This window comes from Helianthus annuus, chromosome 12 (assembly GCF_002127325.2).
Source record: "Helianthus annuus cultivar XRQ/B chromosome 12, HanXRQr2.0-SUNRISE, whole genome shotgun sequence".
Classification (NCBI taxonomy): Eukaryota; Viridiplantae; Streptophyta; class Magnoliopsida; order Asterales; family Asteraceae; genus Helianthus; species Helianthus annuus.
Genome location: NC_035444.2, coordinates 33,558,891 through 33,575,753, shown reverse-complemented (window position 1 = coordinate 33,575,753; position 16,863 = coordinate 33,558,891). Strand labels below are relative to the sequence as shown.

General features: G+C 38.0%; 4 protein-coding genes and 1 pseudogene across 5 annotated transcripts; all 5 read right to left on the bottom strand.

Moving 5' to 3' along the window:
* Positions 1-211: 211 nt before the first annotated feature.
* Positions 212-1,285, bottom strand: LOC110894610 (annotated as a pseudogene).
* A 566-nt stretch (positions 1,286-1,851) lies between these two features.
* On the bottom strand, positions 1,852-4,878 carry LOC110894609 (pentatricopeptide repeat-containing protein At5g66520). 2 transcript variants are annotated; one of them, XM_022141826.2, is made up of 2 exons: positions 3,820-4,878; positions 1,852-3,548 (listed from the first exon to the last, which is right to left on the bottom strand). In XM_022141826.2, exon 2 carries the CDS (start codon positions 3,482-3,484, stop codon positions 1,934-1,936), a length of 1,551 nt encoding a protein of 516 aa, XP_021997518.1. In that variant the 5' UTR covers positions 3,485-3,548; positions 3,820-4,878; the 3' UTR covers positions 1,852-1,933. The 2 variants fall into 2 exon arrangements, with proteins under 2 accessions (XP_021997518.1, XP_021997519.1); XM_022141827.2 differs by having other exon boundaries at positions 1,852-3,476.
* LOC110892697 lies at positions 4,414-6,016 on the bottom strand. The gene is made up of 2 exons (XM_022139848.1): positions 5,126-6,016; positions 4,414-4,635 (listed from the first exon to the last, which is right to left on the bottom strand). The coding sequence occupies exons 1-2, from the start codon at positions 6,014-6,016 to the stop codon at positions 4,414-4,416; spliced, it is 1,113 nt and encodes a 370-aa protein (XP_021995540.1).
* Positions 6,017-6,146: 130 nt separating this feature from the next.
* On the bottom strand, positions 6,147-6,692 carry LOC110892698. Its single transcript, XM_022139849.1, has one exon. It carries the CDS (start codon positions 6,690-6,692, stop codon positions 6,147-6,149), a length of 546 nt encoding a protein of 181 aa, XP_021995541.1.
* A 5,323-nt stretch (positions 6,693-12,015) lies between these two features.
* Positions 12,016-13,236, bottom strand: LOC118485032. The gene is made up of 2 exons (XM_035981245.1): positions 13,219-13,236; positions 12,016-13,116 (listed from the first exon to the last, which is right to left on the bottom strand). The coding sequence occupies exons 1-2, from the start codon at positions 13,234-13,236 to the stop codon at positions 12,016-12,018; spliced, it is 1,119 nt and encodes a 372-aa protein (XP_035837138.1).
* Positions 13,237-16,863: the final 3,627 nt, after the last annotated feature.

Here is a 16,863-nt window from a genome sequence, read left to right as displayed (position 1 = left end):
AAACCGGTCGTACTAGTACTACTCTTTCACTGGTTGGACTGGTCGGCCGGACTCAAAAACCGGATGACTTAATAATTAAACAAGGTCATCTTAGGGTAAATCCATAGTGCCCTCCAAACATTTCAAATATATTATTGGAAACAACATAGAAAAAACATTGACCAAACTTTAGAATCTTTGACCATGGAATTTGAAAAAGAAACAACACAAATCAAGAGCAAAAATGTTTCATGAGTCAGTTGGTTTCTGAATAACAAAAGACATGCACTGAGCCTGCCTCACATTGTCAAATGCCAAACACCTGATATATGCATTTGGGTATGTCTTTTTGCATTCCTGAATTTCATTCAATACCTGTGAGGAATCATTGCAGCCAAACATGGGCAGTTTCCATAGTGTCCAATACCTTCCATCATAGTAATTTGGAATTTGGCTGTTTGTTTTCTCTGAATACATGTCCCACCTAAACACACAAACCAAATCAATCAATCAATAAATAAATAAACATAATTTAAATTCCATATTACATTTTCAAGGGCTGACGACAATAGATCAACTGTATAATTTACGATTAGACTTGTTTACTGAAAAGTACACTACATGATTATTTACCTTTTTTAAAAACAAATAAAATTAGGAGGCAGGATCCATCATTTGTTCGTCTTGGTACATAAAACATACAACTGTGTTATAGCATAAGATATTAAGTAGTTAAACGAGATGTATTCATGTTTAATACTTGTGTTATTCACGTCGTTAGAGACCTGCTAAACATTATAAGACACGATTTGCCAGCCCATTGCTCCAACTTATGGAAATGTGATAAAAATTGAATCTTGTTTTCGTTGTTTAAAATCAAGAAACGAATCTATCAAGCGTATGTTTGATCTTACCAAATCAAACTCAAGACACGGCACCCATCCTTTCTTGATCATGTAATCAATCTCCTTTGCGATGGATTCATCTGTAAGAGGCGGAAGATACGAAAGAGTCTCAAACTTCTTGTTATTTATCGGATTCCAAACCTATATACATTGATAATTCAAGACATTTATACCAATATCCAAATCAAGAATGTCCATAACTTCAACAATTTCTTATAATACCTTCATGCAGTGAATCCTAGAGCCATTCGAAACTGTTTTTCGGCTCCAAGGTGCCGAATTTGTGGTCCAAAAAAGCTTAGATCCATTGGGATTCAAACCCATGTAAATGGATCCGGTAACTGGAGCTGTGAATGTTGCTGAAGACATTCTACTTCCAATAGTTGTGGAAAAAGAATGACAATAGAACTCCTAGCAGACGTATTTTATAGCATAACCTTGCATATATTTTTTATATTGGTCACATAAAAGAACAAATTTGAGGGCTTTTTTAGTTGGTTTGAGACTTATGATTTACCAAAGAAGGTGAAAACTACTATGTGCATGGAGGGTTTTGTTATGCATTTGAGTATAGATTTCATCACCATGTGTTCCACCTTTTGTTTTTGATTTCTTTGTGGTCTAGTGGTCATTAGATCAACCAATGAACAAACAGTGTTGTAAGGATCGTTAGACGCTAGTCGGCCGGTGGGGTACGGATTAGCGATTAATCAGGAATAACATGGATTAATTGGATTGCGATTTTTATTTGTAATATTCAGTTTTATGTATACATTTTTGTGTAATTTTTTAGCAAGACAAGTTTTAACCCCCCTCATCGGCTCATTTTTTAAGATAGACAAGATTAACCACTGAAATTTACAAGGTTTGACCGGAAAATGGCCCAGAATTGGTCAGGAACCGTCGATTTTTGGCTGATTAGGACTGGCCAGGGCCTCCGTTGACCGTCTAGTGATTAATTAGCCAATTAGAGAAAAAAAAAATACTCGGTTAACCTGCTACTAGCGGGAATTTTACAACCATGCCAATGAATGATGTCACAAACTATACTAATTCATTAATACAATCTTAAGTAACTTTAGGACATCATGGATGTCTTTAGCTTGAGGGTGACATTGATCATCAACAAAGAATTTGTTAACATTCCCATAGACTTCAATAAAACTCCAACTGGGAGCAATAGCAACTCTTCGTTCCGTCATCATCTTCCTCAGTTTAATCAAACCTTCCCAGCTTCCGTTACTCGCATACATATTAGCAAGCCCGACATACCTTCCACTGTGCGTCGGCTCTAATTCTAACAAACGTTTTCCAGCTGTCTCCACTAGATGTATTGCATTATGCGTTAAACACCCATGTAGAAAAGATCCCCATATAGCTCCGTCGGGTTTCATTGGCATCAACTTGATCAGCTTTTCGGCTTCTTTCAGTTGTCCGGATCTAGCCAACAGATCGATCATGCATCCGTAGTGCTCGATTGTTAGTTCCACATCATAAACTTTGCTCATTTTACCAAGTATAGACCACGGTTTTTTTAATAAAGTTTTGTGATTACAAGCAACAAGAACCGCAACAAATGTAATTCCGTTTGGAACCGGTCCTTTCTGCTCCATTTCCTCAAAAAGATCGAATGCCGTTTCGTTTTTACCGTTTGTAGCTAGCCCTAAAATCATCGCACTCCATGCGGCAACATCTTTATAAGGCATTGCGTTGAATATATCTTTGGCTTTCTCTATATCCCCACATTTAGCATAGAAATCGATCAGCGCCGTACCAAAATCGACGTCTACACTAAACGATTCTTCAACTAATTGACAGTGTATACTTCTTCCTATTTCAAAAGCACCAACCGCACCGCAAGCATTGAGAACGCTCAGCAAAAGAGACCTGTTTGGGTTCCCTACGCCACAATTTATCATCCGGAGATACAACTGGATTGCTTCATTGAAAAGTTCATTCTTCACAAACCCAGAAATCATCGCGCTATACGATACATCATTTCTCTCAGGCATTTCATCAAACACCTTACAAGCATCATCAATAAGCCCGTTACTAAAACACCCCGTTATCAAACTAGTACAACACACCACATTCTTGTACGCGCTTTCTTCAAACACTTGTTTAGCTAATTCAATAGCTTTATAACTCGAATACATAGATATAAGCAAGCTGGTAACATAAACATCAGAAACATTTCCGTATTTCACGACTTGTCCATGCACTTGACGCAACGACCGTAAACAATTACACGTTCTGATCAGCACAGGGAACGTACGAGCATTCGGTTTGATTCCTTCGTTACGCATTTTAGCGTAAAGTAGAACACCCATTTCTCGTTTTGACGTTTTAGAGTAACCCAATATCATAGTGTTGAAATCAAAGATGGTAGGCATGCTTATTTGGTTCAAGATTGTCTGCGCGTAATCTATATCGGATATTGCCGAGAAAGCCAGGAGTTTGCTGGTTATGTAAGTAAATCGAGCAAGACCGACAGTGATGGTTTGCGCGTGGATTTGTTTGAGTTGATCGAAAGTTGAACATTTTTCGAGCATACGAAGATATTGAGGGTTTGAGATGGTATAGATGATGGTCCTGTTCATTCATACAAACTAGAAACTTTGATCAGGGTTCTCAGTTTGTGTCTTTACATCCGTTACGTAACATCTGGATGATTATAACCAGTAGTAAACAATAAATAATAAGCAATTCATATTTCATCAGTTGATTAAACATACACAACTTCACATTCAAAAACTAATGAAATTTCATACAGGCATTTTACCGAACAGGTGGTATGCATACATTCAAAAATTGTACAATTGTGTCCATTTGTTCAATAGAGTCCCAAAATCAATGAAATGGGTATCATGAATTAAAGATTTGATAATAAACTTCAAACTTTGCAATGCAAAACCAAAAAAAATTAGTCAATTACCTGAACTATGGCGGCCCAAGGTTCGTACCGATATGGGATATGTATGAAATTTTTTTAGTTGTTTTGATTGTTTTGATTTGTAGAACCTCCTGAACACGTATGAGACAACAGGTTTATGAGTGAGACTTTAAAAAATATATAGAAAAATGCCCGGATAGTCCCTGAGGTTTGCTCAATTTTCACCTTTAGTCCTTGACTATCTAAAATTACAGCTATAGTCCTTAACTTTTGCAATTTCGTTCTCGGATAGTCCTTAACGCGAACGCGGATAGAAATTAGTTTTTGATGTTAAGTGAGTGTAAAATGACTTAATTACCCTTTATATAAAACCAAAATAGATTAAACACATTACAAAAATCAATTTAATAATTATAATTTCAAGTGTGCCCTACCATAACCCCACTGATCTTCTTCATAATATCTCCCCACCCCAATCCACCCACCCCCGTCGTTCAACCCTAACCGATCTGCTGGCCTCCGCCACCCACCACCATGCTGACACCCCATGTCTCCTCCACACACCACCACTGCTAAAAACCCCACGATTCAACTTCATTCCGTCAACCACCACAACCTCCAAGATCTCCTTCACCGCTACACCCACCATTCCGACCAACCATCTCCACTAACAACCACCACTGCAACAACCCCCACCGCCAATCGTTGTTCACGTTCTTCCGCCGCCCAAGCCCGATCCACCCGTACCAGATCCCGGATACTCCACATCACCAACAACCATAATTTCTCCAACCGCCGCTGTTCACGTTCTTCCGCCGCCCACCAGATCCCGAATACTCCACAATTTTCCGACGCTTTCTGCATCGGAATACGGTTAACATCTCTTCGGGCTCATCAGTTGCGGTTGAATGGCTGGTTTTCTTCCTTTCAGTGCAATCTACATTGAGCTTTATTACATCTTTGCTAGTGTGTGGGGCCACAGGATTTATACTATATACAATATCTTATTTCTTGTCTTTATCATCCTCCTCATTGTTACTGCCTTTATAACGGTGGCATTGACTTATTTCCAACTTGCTGCTGAAGACCATAAGTGGTGGTGTAGGTTTTTTTTTGAATGGCAAACGCAAACACTTCATTAATCAAAAAACTGACCCCCAGTCAGAAGTTGGGAAGATCATACAAGTACAACTACACAGACAAAATAAAATTACATAGTTATATTAAAATCCCACCAATCTTGTTTCGTAAACCTACTAAATTTGGATTTCATCTTCAACCTTTGGTACGAAATTTCCTTTATATCCTCCACCATTGTTTGTACTGGTCCATGTTTACCTTTAAAGACCTTATCATTTCTTGCTCTCCACAATGACCACATTGTCTGTATTGTAATAGCATGAATCACTTTCTTAATTTTCCCATTTCTATGAATCTCATTCATCTCCTTTAGCACATCTTTCACGTTCCCATCCGAGTTGACCTTTGGTATTTTGACCCAATTTGTTATCATCTCCCAGATTCTTGTTGCATAATTACAACTCACAAGTATATGGTCCGTTGTTTCTTCCGCTGCACCACAGATTTTACAAGTAACATCCGGTATGTTTACACCTCTATGTCTTAACGCGACCGCTGATGGTATTTTATCTTGAATTGCTCGCCAAACAAACATAATGCTTTTGCTCGTGGCCCAACTGTTCCAATCGAAATCGTCGGCTGTCATGTTGAGATCCAAAGCTGAACTCAGAGACTTACGAACGTCTTTTACCGTAAAATCCTTTTGCTCTGAATCTTTCGAGTACCATACATCGCTATTACCTGTAAGTTGTATGTCTTGCAAAAGCCCAATCAGATTTTCCATCTCCTGCTTCTCAATGTCACTACTCGGAGTCCTAACCCACGACCAATCCCAGATGTATCCTCCGTTTATTTGCCGATAACAGTCTTTTAGCAGTGTTTTCTTCCTGCCCGCGAGCTGAAACAAAGCTGGGAACTGAGATTTTAACGAACCGATGCCTATCCACGAGTCCGTCCAAAACAAAGTTTTATCCCCCATGCCTACCTTGCTTATCAGTTTGTTGCTGACTTCGATGTTACACTTTCGAAATTCCTTGTCTATACTCCCAATATTCTTCCAGACTCCCGGTAGTGATTTTTTAGTAGGAATAAAATCCGATTTCCTTTGGTTATGATGAATCGACTTTACTACTTTAACCCATAAACTCTCCGGCTCCATCTTTAATCTCCACCACCATTTTAGTATTAGAGCTAGGTTTAAATCTCGAATATTACCGATACCAAGACCCCCAAAATCCTTGGCAACCACCACTTTTTCCCACTTGACCCAACGAATTTTGTTATTTATATTAAAGCCACCCCAAAGGAATTTTCTTCGTATGCCCTCCAATATCTTTAAGACGGCCACAGGACACTTGTAAAGCGACAGATAGTAGTTCGGAAGACTGCCCAGTACTGCTTTGATTAGGGTTACCCTTCCTGCAAAGGATAAGTCTAGACTTCCAAGATGATAGTCTTTTATTAAACATATCAATGACCTCTTTCCATTGGGATATTCTATTCATATTTGCCCCGACCTTTAAGCCAAGGTAACTGAACGGAAATTTTCCAGCTTTACACCTGAAGGTAGATGCCATATTATCTATTTCCCCATCCGACACACCAACTCCATGTAGTTGACTTTTTCTTGGGTTAACTTTCAACCCCGATATCAAATAGAACAATCTAAGAATCCTCTTAAGATTTTTTACATTTTCCACCTCCCATTCACCCACAAAAATAGCGTCATCCGCGAATAGCATATGGGTTAGATAAGGACCTTCGTTTGGTAATTTTACTCCGATAAAAGCGTTTGTATATTTTGCCCGTTCCATCATAATATGCAAAGCTTCCATTCCTATGATGAAGAGAAAAAGTGATAGAGGATCACCTTGTCTTAATCCTCTTTGGTATTGGAACTCACCGGTTGGTGACCCGTTCACCAAAATCGAACCTCTACCCGCAAAAAGTGAAACGCCCAATTTCCATTCTTGATGTTTAACATAACTTTATACAAATTCTAAAAAAAATTTGACATGACCCGTTCGAAAATTTAACTTTTTCCCTGCTTTTAACAACATCATTTTAATTATATTCTACGACACTTTTCAAACCACAAAGTTGAGACCATAAGGTTCACCATGAACGATTTTGTACAAAATATACCAAAAGACTTAGAAGTTCTAGCTACTTACTAACATACTAAACATAATTTAACATCATGTGACAAAACAAAGTTTTTGACCCTTTCATAATCAACAACATGAACCGGAAGCGTGTAAAGGTCGACAATTGTGTGTTCGCTCCGAATGCGCCGCAATCAAGCATGAGATTTACCTAACATTCATAACAACAAACACTTGTTAGTTCGTAACACATAACAATTACAATCCTTTAATTCCATATTCTTTTTCACCCGTTAACATAGCATAATACCCTACTAACATATTTACTTTCATTCGGAAACATTCATCATTCCACTTTTCCAATTCATTAGTAATGAATCACCACATATCATACCTTCATGTACTTACCCCATTTGACCCGTATGGCAAATTTAATTCCTAAACATTCCAACTATCATTCTATTTAACATTTCATCCTAATAGACGGATCCTTTAAATTTTACCACAACTTGATCATTCGGACATTTCTCCATACAAACTCTTTGCATTTATTCAATCGAGATTCATAAAGGGAAATTATACTAAAATCATAGTTCTAAATGGTATCATTCATAATCTACCAATATAGTACATAAAGTTCATATGAACTTACCGCGATCTTGTGATGATTGTGCCTTTGAGTGACTTGCGCCTTCTTCCTTCTTTGTGCCTATAAGTCATAATCCCGTACTTTAGCTTTCTTTCAACATAAATTTCACAATCCTTATGGTATGTTATGGCGTTTACTAGTTACATACATCATTATCATGAGAAAGTTACATCATCTTAACAAGTATTCATGCAAAAGCCATAACTAACTCACTTAGGCATTTTGTCAAACACATGGTGTGCATATCACTAGACTAGCATAATGTACAAGCGTTTTAAGCACAACTTTCATAGTTCACTCTTGAGTAACATAAACATACTACCATGATAGAATCTATCATTCAAATCAAGAACATACAATTCTAAATCCATATTCATAACAATTTCATAAGTTAATCATCAAATTAACATACAAAACTTCACAATTGTTAAACATTACTTGACATGCAAGTGGGTTTTGCCCTAACCTTGTTCATATTCGAATTTTAGCATTCTAATGATATCTAGACCTTCCTAATAACCATCAATCTTACTGAATTTTGTATTACATTCATAAATTTCACAAAACCCACTTAATCAAACTTTCATCAAATCACAAAATTTGACTTACTTTAGATCAAGAACACTTAGATAATCAAGATACTTGGGTAATGCATTCGTTTCTTCAACAATCTAGCTCTCAATTGAAGGAATTTAGTGATTTAGGGTTTTGATGAGGGAAGGAGTCCCCCCTCTGCTTCTCACGATCGTAGGAACCAGACTTGTCTGGTTTCCTCCTTTTTTGTCATGTTTTAATCTCTTTTTTTACATATCTAGTCCCCCATCTTTTAAGCCTTATTCACTTACTCATTTCTAGTTACAATCTTGGCAACTTAATGCATATATGGGGTTTTTGATTTGTTAATTGGTATAAATTTTAATAATACTCTAAATTTTTTTTTTTATATTTACCCTTTCTTTTCGTTAATGTTTTGTGATGAAGCATTAAAACTCGTTACATAAGAAATTCGGGGTGTTACAAGTCTACCCCCCTTAGAGAAGGTTTCGTCCCCGAAACCTGAACACGTACCAAATAATTCTGGGTAATGTTCTCGCATTTCTTCCTCCGCTTCCCACGTGAGATCCGATCCCTTTCGATGTTGCCATTGAACCAACACTTGCCGAATGGATTTGTTGCGGAGTTGCTTTACTTTAGAATCTTTTATTGCCACCGGCTTTTCAACATAATTTAACTTCCCATCTACTTCAATATCATCCAAAGGTACGTACTCCGTCTCATCCGCTAGGCACTTTCGCAATTGCGATACATGAAAGGTGTTATGAATTCCATCCAACGCGGGTGGTAATTCTAACCGATATGCCACCGCCCCAACCCGAGCGAGTATTTTGAATGGCCCAATGTATCGAGGGCCTAGCTTCCCGCGTTTACGAAAACGGATTATTCCTTTCCATGGAGAGACCTTCAATAACACATGATCTCACACTTGAAATTCTATTGGTCGCTTTCGTCGATGCGCATAAGACTTTTGTCTATCTTGCGCTGCCTTTAATCTTGACCTAACCATATCAATCTTTTCATTCGTCTTGGTCACTACTTCTTTTGGCGCGATCTCTCGTTGACCCACTTCCCCCCAACAAACTGGGGTCCTACATTTCCTTCCATAAAGCATTTCGTAGGGGGCCATTTTTATGCTGTTATGATAGCTATTATTATATGAGAATTCTACCAAAGGTAGTTGATCATCCCAGCTTCCTCCGAATTCTATAACACATGCCCTTAACATATCAACTAATGTTTGAATAGTTCGCTCTGTCTGACCATCAGTTTGTGGATGGTAGGCGGTGCTGATGTGTAATTGGGTTCCCAATTCATCGTTAAACTTCCTCCAATAACGAGAGGTGAACCGGGTGTCCCGATCGGATACTATAGACACCGGAACCCCATGTCGGGATATGATCTCGTTCATGTAGACTTCCGCCATCTTCTCTGATTTATAATTTTCCCGAATAGGTAGGAAATGTGCACTTTTGGTCAGTCGGTCAACGACCACCCATATTGCATCGTGCCCTTTTCTTGTCTTGGGAAGCTTAGTCACCAAATCCATCGTTATGTGTTCCCACTTCCACACCGGGATCTCCAAGGGTTGTAACTTTCCATACGGCTTTTGGTGTTCGGCCTTTACTTGGGAACACGTCAAACACTTAGCAACATACTTGACAATGTCTCTTTTCATCCCCGGCCACCAATAGTTCATCCTCAAGTCTCGATACATCTTTGTAGCCCCCGGATGAACGGAGTATCGAGACTTGTGAGCCTCATTCAACAATAATTCTTTCACCTTACAATACCGAGGTATCCAAATTCGGTTGTACCTCGTTTTCATACCATTTGCATTCTCTTCCAATTCATGAATAAATCCTTTTGTTCTTTCTTTCTTTGGGTCAACAGCATTTAAAGATTTCGTTTGAGCTTCTCGAATTTCATCAAGGAGTTTAGGGGTGACTACCATCTTCATGGATTCTACCCGAATCGGGGATGGGTACTCCTTTCGACTTAGAGCGTCCGCCACTACATTAGCCTTCCCGGGATGGTAATGAATGTCACAATCGTAATCCTTAATGAGTTCCAACCATCTTCGTTGCCTCATATTGAGATCTTTCTGCTCGAAAAAATATTTGAGGCTTTTATGATCCGAGAAAATTGTACATTTCACTCCATAAAGGTAGTGCCTCCATATTTTCAAGGCGAATACAACCGCCGCCAGTTCAAGATCATGAGTCGGATAATTGCCTTCATGTTGCTTGAGTTGTCTCGAAGCATAAACAACGACTTTACCCCTTTGCATTAACACACAACCTAAACCTTGACGAGAGGCGTCAGTATACACCACCAAACCATCTGTTCCATCCGGTAATGTCAACACCGGAGAATTTGAGAGCTTTTCTTTTAAAGTTTGAAACGCTTTTTCTTGCTCTTTGCCCCATATAAACTTTTCACTCTTCTTTGTTAGCTTCGTCATAGGAGAGGCTATCTTGGAGAAATCTTGGATAAATCTCCTATAATACCCAGCCAAGCCTAGAAAACTTTTTATTTCGCTTGGATTCTTCGGGGGTACCCAATTCATTACCGCATCTACTTTGGACGGATCCACATGGACACCATTCGCATCGATCACATGACCCAAAAATTGCACCTCTCTAAGCCAAAAGGCACACTTTGAGAACTTTGCATATAACTTTTCCTTGCGAAGCGTTTCTAATACATCACGCAAATGGGAAGCATGCTCTGCTTCACTGCGGGAATATATTAGAATATCGTCGATAAAAACGATTACATACTTATCAAGCATATGTCGGCACACCCGATTCATTAAATCTATAAACGCAGCTGGTGCGTTCGTCAGTCCAAAGGACATTACTAAAAACTCGTAATGTCCGTACCGTGTTCGAAACGCGGTTTTCGGTACATCTTCTTCTCGCACACGCAGTTGGTGATATCCCGACCGCAAATCAATTTTTGAAAACCAACTCGCCCCTTGTAGCTGATCAAAAAGGTCGTCAATTCTGGGCAACGGGTATCGATTCTTCACCGTTAACTTGTTCAACTCTCGATAGTCGATGCACATTCGCATCGAACCATCTTTCTTCTTTACGAATAATACGGGTGCTCCCCATGGCGAAACACTTGGTTTAATAAAACCCTTATCGAGCAACTCCTGAAGTTGCGTCATCAACTCTTTCATTTCGGTTGGGGCCAACCGATAAGGAGCTTTAGCTACCGGTTTTGCACCCGGGTTAAGCTCTATTTTAAATTCTACTTCTCGTTCAGGTGGGAGCCCGGGTAGGTCTTCCGGAAATACATCCGGATATTCATTCACCACGTTCACATCTTCAAGCTTTGGGACACCTCGACTAGTATCAATCACATAGGATAGATAAGCCCTACCCCCGTTCCTCACATGTTTGACAGCTTTAACTATAGAGCATAATTTCGGCTTGATAACCCTTTCCCCTTGAACACTTATCCGCTTTCCCCCCGAGGTTACTACATGAATGATTTTCTTTTCACATTGAATTTCAGCATGATTTTGGGCTAACAAATCCATTCCTACAACTACTTTAAATTCCCCCATGTACATTGGAACAAGGTCTATACTAAATTCCTCATCTTCGATTATTATCTTACAGTTTTTGCAAATATCATGCAACAAATAGCTTTTACTATCAGCAACTTCAACCTCTAAGGGTATTGACATCTTTTCAAGCTTAAACGATGGGTGAGCTAACAATTCATTAGAAATGAATGACCTACTAGCCCCGGAATCAAATAAAACGTTCATAGGCATAGAATTAACCAAGAATATACCTGAAACCACGTCCGGGCTAGCTTTAGCTTCATCCGAGGTTAGCTGAACATCCTTCCGCGAGCCTTGGGGGGCTCGTCCTTCTTTCCATCTCTCTTTGCCCCTTGTTGGAGTTTCGGACATTCCGCTTTAATGTGCCCCGGTTCATTGCAATTGTAACACGCCTTTGAGTTTTCGGAGCACCTATAAAACGGATGTCCTTCCCGCCCACATTTGTAGCACCCCTTCTTTCCCGACAAACATTCACCCGAATGATGTTTCCCACACGTCTTGCAAGTCGGGATTTCACCACTTGCTTTCCCTTTCTTGCTTTGGTCTTGATATCTTGCCTTTTTCGAAGGGTTTGCGTTGGTAGGCTTCTCCACTGCCCTTTTCTCTCCCCGTTCAACCTGCCTTTTTATCTCAATTTCTCTGTCTCTTGCCCATTCAATTAGTTCATTTAACGTCGCGCACTTAGAGGGGTTTACAAATTCCCGATATTCAGCCTTTAACATAGCATGGTAACGTACAATCCTTTGCCTCTCAGTCCCCGCTATCTCCTCACAGAACTTCACCCTCTCAAGGAACTTGTTTGTTATCTCATCAATCGTTTCATCCTTTTGCCGGAGACGTAAGAAGTCTTCCTGAATCTTATCAATTGCGGATTGTGGACTATAATATTTCAGAAATGACTCCTTGAATTCTTGCCATGTTAACGATTGTACCTTATCATCCCCCAATTCCTTCGAGTATACGTCCCACCAATCTTTTGCTCGAAGTTGTAGAAGGCCCGTGGCAAACATTACTTGATCCTCCGCTTCACATCTACTTCGTGTAAACACTGCCTCGGTACTGGAAATCCACCTTTGACAAGCTATCGGATCAACTTCCCCTTTGTATGGTAAGGGGTTGCATGCCATGAACTCCTTGTACGTGCATCGCCGATAGCTTTTCTTCACTTGCAATTCGCTAATCATTTCTTTCAATTCTTCCACCTTGGAAGTTACCGAGGTATTAATTATTTCCAGTACTTGCCCTTCGACTTCTTGAGCTAGTCGGGGAATACTAGCCTCAACTGCTTTCATTACTTCTTCCACAACCATAGCTTTTATTTCATTTCGGCGTGCTTCATCGTCCTCATTCGCATTCACTCTATCGGCCATCTACATAAAACATTCGTTACATTCATTAGATTTCATTTCATTTCTTCCACCATCATGTCTTAACATTATTTTATCATGACACGTTTCATTCATCATTCATACCTCTTGCCTTATCGTCATTGTATCATATCGTTCTTTTATTTTAGACATTCATTCATCCTTTCTATCATATGATCATGCTAGTGCTACATAGCTCTCATTCTTTCTAATATGTGAAAGAAATTACTCATGACTAAACCATGCTTAAACTTTCTTTGGAAACTCAACGTTTCCGACAACCAACTCCATAGTATTCTTTATCCCTTACACCTTGATATACTTTTCTTACCCATTAGGATCGAATTATATCATTCTAAGTACCTTCCATATGAATAAAACAATAAACAGAACAATATATTTTGAAACAGGCTGAAATGAGCTCCACCGTAAGTTACGATGGTACCGTAACTTACGGTGACCCCTTTCCCTTTATGGTGCCAAGCTACTAACTTACGGTAGCCATTCTTTCTCCCAGGTGCTACCGTAAATTACGGTACCACCGTAACTTACGGTAGTGCCCAGCGTACTTTTATTGTTTTTTCATGTTTTTCTACTCCTTTTTGACCCGTATTAACCCCCAAACTGATCTGATTCATCCTATATCTTCCACTACGTCACGTAATCATTTCATAACGTCCCACAACAACTTAAATTGAAATGCAAAATTATTTCATAACGTAATCATTTAGAACACTTACTTGCTTTGCGCCACGGATCGAACACACACTTCTCCCGAGCCTTTGGTTTGAGTTCAAGCATTTGATGCTTAAATCCCTCAAACCTAGGCTCTGATACCAACTTGAAACGCCCAATTTCCATTCTTGATGTTTAACATAACTTTATACAAATTCTAAAAAACATTTGACATGACCCGTTCGAAAATTTAACTTTTTCCCTGCTTTTAACAACATCATTTTAATTATATTCTACGACACTTTTCAAACCACAAAGTTGAGACCATAAGGTTCACCATGAACGATTTTGTACAAAATATACCAAAAGACTTAGAAGTTCTAGCTACTTACTAACATACTAAACATAATTTAACATCATGTGACAAAACAAAGTTTTTGACCCATTCATAATCAACAACATGAACCGGAAGCGTGTAAAGGTCGACAATTGTGTGTTCGCTCCGAATGCGCCGTAATCAAGCATGAGATTTACCTAACATTCATAACAACAAACACTTGTTAGTTCGTAACACATAACAATTACAATCCTTTAATTCCATATTCTTTTTCACCCGTTAACATAGCATAATACCCTACTAACATATTTACTTTCATTCGGAAACATTCATCATTCCACTTTTCCAATTCATTAGTAATGAATCACCACATATCATACCTTCATGTACTTACCCCATTTGACCCGTATGGCAAATTTAATTCCTAAACATTCCAACTATCATTCTATTTAACATTTCATCCTAATAGACGGATCCTTTAAATTTTACCACAACTTGATCATTCGGACATTTCTCCATACAAACTCTTTGCATTTATTCAATCGAGATTCATAAAGGGAAATTATACTAAAATCATAGTTCTAAATGGTATCATTCATAATCTACCAATATAGTACATAAAGTTCATATGAACTTACCGCGATCTTGTGATGATTGTGCCTTTGAGTGACTTGCGCCTTCTTCCTTCTTTGTGCCTATAAGTCATAATCCTGTACTTTAGCTTTCTTTCAACATAAATTTCACAATCCTTATGGTATGTTATGGCGTTTACTAGTTACATACATCATTATCATGAGAAAGTTACATCATCTTAACAAGTATTCATGCAAAAGCCATAACTAACTCACTTAGGCATTTTGTCAAACACATGGTGTGCATATCACTAGACTAGCATAATGTACAAGCGTTTTAAGCACAACTTTCATAGTTCACTCTTGAGTAACATAAACATACTACCATGATAGAATCTATCATTCAAATCAAGAACATACAATTCTAAATCCATATTCATAACAATTTCATAAGTTAATCATCAAATTAACATACAAAACTTCACAATTGTTAAACATTACTTGACATGCAAGTGGGTTTTGCCCTAACCTTGTTCATATTCGAATTTTAGCATTCTAATGATATCTAGACCTTCCTAATAACCATCAATCTTACTGAATTTTGTATTACATTCATAAATTTCACAAAACCCACTTAATCAAACTTTCATCAAATCACAAAATTTGACTTACTTGAGATCAAGAACACTTAGATAATCAAGATACTTGGGTAATGCATTCGTTTCTTCAACAATCTAGCTCTCAATTGAAGGAATTTAGTGATTTAGGGTTTTGATGAGGGAAGGAGTCCCCCCTCTGCTTCTCACGATCGTAGGAACCAGACTTGTCTGGTTTCCTCCTTTTTTGTCATGTTTTAATCTCTTTTTTTACATATCTAGTCCCCCATCTTTTAAGCCTTATTCACTTACTCATTTCTAGTTACAATCTTGGCAACTTAATGCATATATGGGGTTTTTGATTTGTTAATTGGTATAAATTTTAATAATACTCTAAAATTTTTTTTTATATTTACCCTTTCTTTTCGTTAATGTTTTGTGATGAAGCATTAAAACTCGTCACATAAGAAATTCGGGGTGTTACAAAAAGGATGCCCATGACCCAGTTTCGCCATCTCGACGGAAAACCCATGTGTGTTAAGATGGAAATTAAAAATTTCCAGTTCAATGTGTCGTAGGCCTTTTCTAAATCGGCTTTGAACACGAAAGTATTCTTCTTTGATTTTTTCGCCCAACCCACCACTTCATTAATTATTAGAGGCCCATCTACAATATTTCTCTCCGAAACAAAAGCCGATTGAACATTAGAAACTACACTTTTAATCACAGCTTTTATTCTATTTGCTAGCACTTTTGAGATAATCTTATTCACCACCCCAATAAGCGATATAGGTCTAAAATCTGAACAAGACAATAGGTCTAAAATCTGAACAAGACAATGGATCGGTCACTTTTGAGATAATCTTATTCACCACCCCAATAAGCGATAAATGGTGGTGTAGGTATGTAACATTTTCGGTTTGGACGTTTAAGTTTTTGGGTTGCTTCTTTTTTATCACGGATTTGGATGTCTGAGAGTGATTGGTTTTTTATAGTGGGTGGTGTGGAGGTGGAACGGTTGGAGTGACAGAGAAGAAGATGGATCAGGATCCCAGTTTCTTTTAATATTAGGGTTTTTTTTTCATATTTCCCCTTAAAAAATTTTGAAATTGCACATATACCCGAGTCAAAAATTAAATTGCATATTTCCCCTCTATTAACTAGTAAAATTGCAAATTTACCCATTTTGATTTAATTTATTAAAATTAAATTATAGAAAGACTATTTTACCCTTCATTTTACTAAACTTTAAAAAATTGCATATTTACCCTTTTTTCACTAGTTTTTGTCTTTTTTTTCACTACTTGCAATTTTTCATAAAGTTATTTTTTTTTCATTATTTTCCTCACGAACTAGAGTAACAATCATAAAAAATACAATTAACAATCACTAAATACTTCAAGCTAAAAAGGACTAATCACTTACAAAAGGACTTTTGCCCTTCAAAAATCCTTTTACCTCAAAATAAGGAACCCCAAACACCCTCAAAGTGTCATTTACGTCTAAGCAATGGATAAGATTAGGAGGTGAAAGGTGGAAAGAACTTAGAATGAAAAGTAAATAAAATATA

Excerpts from the sequence above, each read along its gene's own strand:
- LOC110894609 (XM_022141826.2), bottom strand. The coding sequence starts at position 3,484 with ATGAACAGGACCATCATCTATACCATCTCAAACCCTCAATATCTTCGT.
- LOC110892697 (XM_022139848.1), bottom strand. The coding sequence starts at position 6,016 with ATGGAGCCGGAGAGTTTATGGGTTAAAGTAGTAAAGTCGATTCATCAT. Across the intron at positions 4,636-5,125 it reads GGAGAGCAAGAAATGATAAG|AAAGCGTCGGAAAATTGTGG; the intron begins GTCTTTAAAGGT and ends ATTCCGATGCAG.
- LOC110892698 (XM_022139849.1), bottom strand. The coding sequence starts at position 6,692 with ATGGAAGCTTTGCATATTATGATGGAACGGGCAAAATATACAAACGCT.